The 5,729-nt window shown below is 53.0% G+C and overlaps 1 protein-coding gene across 3 annotated transcripts in view; it reads left to right on the plus strand.

Moving 5' to 3' along the window:
- NPHP4 (nephronophthisis 4) overlaps positions 1-1,111 on the plus strand; it is a 138,338-nt gene extending 137,227 nt beyond the window's left edge. For all 3 annotated transcript variants that reach the window (XM_010849957.1, XM_010849959.1, XM_010849958.1), the window contains exon 31: positions 549-1,111. In XM_010849957.1, the coding sequence (XP_010848259.1) occupies positions 549-689 (141 nt within the window). In that variant the 3' untranslated portion in view covers positions 690-1,111. The remainder of the gene's footprint in view (positions 1-548) is intronic.
- The last annotated feature ends 4,618 nt before the right edge of the window (positions 1,112-5,729 follow it).

Genomic DNA, 5,729 nt, shown 5'->3' on the forward strand with positions numbered 1-5,729 from the left:
CCCAGAGGCATCCCCACTGAACTCTGCCTGGGCCTCTGACCCCACACCTAGGCCCCCACCTCCCCGGCAGTTTCACAGCAGTTTCATCCAGATTCTCTGGCAAGTGAGGCCTTGATCCACCGTGGCTATTTTAGGGAAAGTGAGCAGCGGCTCAGAGTGGATCAGTCTGTCAGTCGGGAGGGGGCTTAGTGACGTGTCTCCCAGGGACTTGGGAAGAGCGGCTGTCGGGGAGAGGGCTTGACAGTAACATGGGAGATTGGGTTCTGAATGTTCCTGTGTTTTCTGAAGCCTGCCAGCCTGGGGGTGGGGTGGGGTATGTGTGTGTATGTGTGTGTGTGCGTGCACGCGCGCACGTGTGTGTGTGTTTGCCTGTGTGAAAGCTGCTGGAAGAGAGAGGAGCCGGTGGAGGGGGCGGTGGGGCACGAGTATGGTGTGTGTGTGTGTGTGTGTGTGTTTGCCTCTGTGGAAGCTGCTAGCCTGGGGTGTGTGTGTGTGTTTGCCTGTGGAACCGGCGGGGTGGGCGTGAGTATGGCAACATTTCTTTCCAGGTCGGGGGAGGTGAGACCTATACCATCGGCCTGCGGTTTGTGTCCCGTCAGAGAGCCGGGGAGGAAGAGATCCTGATTTACATCAACGACCACGAAGACAAAAACGAGGAGACCTTTTGCGTGAAGGTCATCTACCAGTAGAGGAGGGGGCTGTCCTGTCGCTCCCAGGGGACACGGACAGCCTGCTCCTGTCCCAGGACTCTGCTCCGTGAACTCAGCCAAGGACTGGGGGGTCCCCACGTCCCGACCGTGTATGATGGTCCTGTCCTGTCCCGTCAGGCTGCTGCCAGTACCGACTGCATAGCAGTCCCATGGGAGATGTGAGTGCCCCAGTGGGCCCAGGCCGGTTTCTCTCTGTGGCACACGGGAGTCGTCACCGTCTATGACGTTAGGATTTGCTCTCAGCGAGATGTATTTTATGAATTATTTTAAATGATAAATTATGCTTTTTTACTGAGATTTATACAAACACTATATTGTTTGATATGTAATATTTTTTTATACTGGTATTATTTCACATCTTTTAAAAAAACTACAAAAATACAAAACTTTTACACATTTTCTCTTTTGGCAGTTTTGTGTTTTTCTGCTGTTTTCACCTTTGTCAGAGGTTTTATGTTCACAGAGTAAGCTTGGTTTTCCGTCGGTTGATGTGGCCAAGGGCAGTCAGGTGGCCCATGGCTTGTGGCCTCTGGGAAAGTCTGCTTGGCCCTGACCTGAGGGGAGGGTAGCGCTGACCTCTGCCTCTGCTCTGATTCTGGTCCCTCTGCTTTCCCGTGAGGCCTTGTGATGACCCTGGACTTAACTTCAAGAGTCCAGGACAACCATTCTATCTCAAGATCCTTAATTCCATCCTTTGGACCACACGAGGTCACCTAGTCATGTCTTCCAGGGATCAGGTCAGCCTGGGTTGGTGCACATTATTCTGCCCACTCCCATCCCAGTGCTTGTGTAGACAAAAGAACTGAGTTTACAATGTGAGAACCCCACAGAGGGCGTCCCTGGCTGTTGTTTAGATTCTCCAAGCTGTCTTTTCAAGGGCAGCCCCTGCGTTTCGCATGCCCACTGCACACGCGGCAGGATCTCGGCTCGTCCATGCAGGCCAGTCCAGGCCCAGGCCTCGTCACCAGGGACCAGGCCCTGGCGAGGAGTGCATTTCAGGAAGGAAGGTGGTCTGGAGCCTAGTTGCTTTCTGTCCTGGGGGCCAAGGAGGTGGAGGAGGAGGAAGTGGGGAGGGGGTGTACCGTTGGGGGTGGTGGGGGTGGGCATAGGATCCTTCACTTTCATCTCCTCCCATTTCCAGATGCTTTTTTTAAAGTCTGAAAAGCAGGTTCTCTACACACCTGAGGAGCTTTCCTTTGCCTTTCTTCCCATGCCAAGCCTCCTCCCCTGGGGACTGTGGTCTTCGGTCACTCTGGCACACAGAGCCCTCTCTTGGGCACAAGTGAGGATTTGAAGCCCCTCCGGGGAGTGACGATCGTGCACAAGGTGGGGCTTGAGCTTGTCAAGAATTTATGCCAGGACTTCCCTGGTGATTCAGTGGTTAAGAATTTGTCTGCCAATGCAGGGGACACAGGTTCAATCCCTGGTCCAGGAAGATACCAGATGCTTTAGGGCGACTAAGCCGGTGTACCACAACCACTGAGCTTGTGTCCTCTACAGCCCATGCTCCTCAACAAGAGAGTGGCCCCCGCTCACCAAAACCAGAGAAAGCCCTAGCACAGCAACAAAGACCCAGCAGAGTCAAAATTTAAAAAAATTAGAAAACTTTATGCCACTCTGAGCGTTTTCTTCTTCTGTTTCTTTCTTTTTTTCCCCTTTTTCTCACAAAGACCCGAGATTTGTTTTGTGATAAATTTTCATCGTCAAATAAAAGCCATGGCTGTGATCCACCATCCTGGGGTTCTTCTGCCGGGTCCCAAACCCCGAGTCAAGTTCACTGCACACTCTGGGTTGCGAAAGACGGGCCTTCTTCCTTCCTCTACGAACTCCAGGTGTTCTGCACCGACCCCCGAGATGTGGACTAGTGTTTCCGTCTGGCTTCTGTCTTCCTAGTAGTCAGTCCTGGGCCAGCTGGCAGGGCTGGCAGCGTGGTGGTGGGTGATTTACATAAGAAAGCCGGGCCCAGCCGCCTCCCCGGATCTCTGAAGGGCTGGGAGCTGCTGCTTTCTCCCCACGCACAGGGATGCACCATCTTTCAAAGGGAACCTTATCATTTCCATCAAGGGCATTTTTTAGTAGTATTATTTTATTTCTTCTTTCCTGCCCGTCCTCCTCCTACCCCGGCAGAAAGCTACTTTTAACTAAATGGAGTCAAATAAAAGCCAGATTAGCGGCTTTGCTGTGCTCACATCTGATAATGATTTAATGCTATGTTTGTCTCTTTTTAGAAATAAATTAAGGTGCCTTTTAAAATTGTTGCCTCAGGTTCAACGAGGTTGGGGAAAACAACCATTCTGTTTCCTCATCAACCTTTTTTCCTCCTGGTTGGAGAGGGTTGGGGTGCGTGTAACTCTGACCCCTGATGATCTGGGTTGCAACAGTTTTATTTTCAGGGATGTGTACTGAGACCTTTACAAAGAATAAGCAGGAGAGGAGGGGATGGAGGGAAACAGCCAGTGGCTTCAGGAAGTCATTAAGTGGGCCTGTGTCTGGTGTGACCTGAGCACCGTGGGGTCTCCCTGGACCCGTGTGGGATGTGGCCGTTGAGTCTGGGGGACAGAATTCGGAGGCCCTTCCTGCTGGTGGAGGGGGTGGGATGATGCGTGTAGTAGAAACCTTGTCATTAGGACACGTCTGCTGGCAATGACACGTGGTCCCTCGTGGCTCTCCTGCTCCAACAGCAGAGCCAGGTCTGAGCTGTCACGGGAGCAGGGACAAAGGCGCCTGCTCTCTGTGTCAGGGGTGCCCGCCTGGGGACAGCCGGCCGCGTGCCACTGGTGTCATCACACCACTCCTCGCCCCTCCGAGGCTGCTAGGGGGAACCTGAGAGTCAAGTGCAAGTCAGAGTGATGTGAGGAAGTCACCCCACCTGCAGTGAGGTGAATGGTGTCCCTACAAAATTCATGTCCACTCAGAACCTCAAAAGGTGACCTTATTTGGGAACAGGGTCTTTGCAGATGTCTTTAAAGTAAGGACTGAGATGGAGTCATATTGGATTAGTGTGTGTAGTCACTCAGTCATGTCTGATTCTTTGAGACCCCATGGACTATAGCCCGCCAGGCTCCTCTATCCATGGGATCCTCCGGGTAAGAATACTGGAGTGGGTTGCCATTTCCTTCTCCAGAGGATCTTCCTGATCCGGGTATCAAACCTAGGTTTCCCGCATTGCAGGTAGATTCTTTACCGTCAGAGTCACCAGGGGAGCCCATACTGGGTTTGGGTGGTCCCTAAATCCAGTGAGTGTCCTTATAGGAGACAGAAAAGGACACAGAGAGGTCATGAGATGGTGGAGGCAGAGATCAGAGTGATGATGGCCCAGGACCACCAAGGATTCCTGGGGTCACCAGGACCTAGGACAGGAGCTGGGGACCCCTTCTTCCTCAGAGCCACCAGAAGGAACCAGCCCGTCCACACCTGGAGTTTGGACTTCTGCCCCCAGAGCTGTGGGAAGATATACTTGTGTTGTATGAAGCCACCAAGCTTGTGGCCATTTGTGATGGCAGCCCCAGGGGTCTTAAGTATCCATGTGACCAGTAAATCATGGATTTCTAGTCCCTGGGAGGGAGTGCCCGGTATAAATCTAAGGAGTGACTCACTGACAGGGTGACCACCCCCATCCCAACCCCCTGGCAGGCGGCTTCCTGCAGCAGTGGGGCTGCTTGGGGAAGCAGCGTCAGCCTCGCGTGTCTGTCATCTCTGTTGTCAGCATCCTGAATTGATCTGTGAATCAAGGTCTAAAGATAAATTTCATTGCAAGAATTCAACCTCGAAATAATCTCACACCAAAGTGATGAGCTCTTCTCCAGGAGACAAAGTCACCAAAACGGGGGCTCTAAGGACATTGCAGGGAAAAGAACAGTCAGAGCAGCTTCCCCAAGTCCAAAAGTTGAGCGTGCAGGAGGTTGCCCTGAGGCTCAGCTGGAACGCCAGGTGTGGCTGGGGGTGAGGCCAGGGGGAAGGGCTGAGGTCACCAAGGCTGGGCAAGGGCCCCAGGCTGCAGGCAAGACTGTCCTCCCAGATCGTCCATCAGGGCACGCCTCCTCCTGATGCTCTTCTGCTTCTCAGCACCTCCAGCCCAAGGCCCTATGGCCGGCAGGAGCGATACCAACACACCTGCTCCCTGGCCTCCCTACCTCCACCCTTCAGTGTGGGAGACGGGTGGAAATCCTGCAGAGGCTGCAGGCCCAGAACTCTTGGCTCTGTCCACCCTCTCCATTGACCTTGGCTGTGCAGTGGGTGTGGGCAGGACTTGGATCCAGGTGGGCCTGAATCCTGCCTGGGCTGTGGCCACTTTGGAGGCCATTTGGTCTCCTGTGTGAGGTGGGGCCCTGGGTAGGGTCTAGGAGGTCCTACCACTTCGGATCTTGTGAGGATCTGGAGTTCATGCAGAGGAGGAGCTCAGGGCCATACAGGTCCAGTGTGATAGCCTCGGGACTGTCCCAAACACCACTGCCATCCCACCAGACAGCACTGAGTGCAGTACCCGCCCTGGGATCTGTGTCCTTCACACTGATTGCAGGCCTTGCACACATCCAGGCCAAAGAAAGCAAATGTGGATTTTTGTGTGTGTGGCTGTCATCATCCATATCTCTCTGAAGTGCACAGTGCTTGACAGGGCTTGTGGTTTTTCTAGGAGGCCGTGAGGGCAGGGGATGACCATCCCACACCTTGACCTCATAATTCACTGGCCTATGTGGCCCCAGTCTCTGCTTCCTCCCATCTGGTTAGTCACCTGTCCTAACACATACCACATAAAATCAGTTCTCTATTAGTCCTGGAGGCTGGAAGACCAAGATCAAGGTGCTGGCTGGCTAGTTTCTCCTGAGGTCTCTCCTTGTCTTGTGCCTGGCTGTCTTCTCTGTGACTCTTCCTATGGTCTGTTCTGTATTTATCTATAGTGTGATTTTCTCTTCTTATAAGGACAGGAATCTTATTTGACTAGGACTCACTCTTAGGGCCTCATTTTAGTCAACCACCTTTAAGACCCCATCTCCAAGTACAGTCACACTCTGAGGTCCT

This window comes from Bison bison, unplaced genomic scaffold, assembly GCF_000754665.1.
Source record: "Bison bison bison isolate TAMUID 2011002044 unplaced genomic scaffold, Bison_UMD1.0 scf7180017864289, whole genome shotgun sequence".
Taxonomy (NCBI): Eukaryota; Metazoa; Chordata; class Mammalia; order Artiodactyla; family Bovidae; genus Bison; species Bison bison.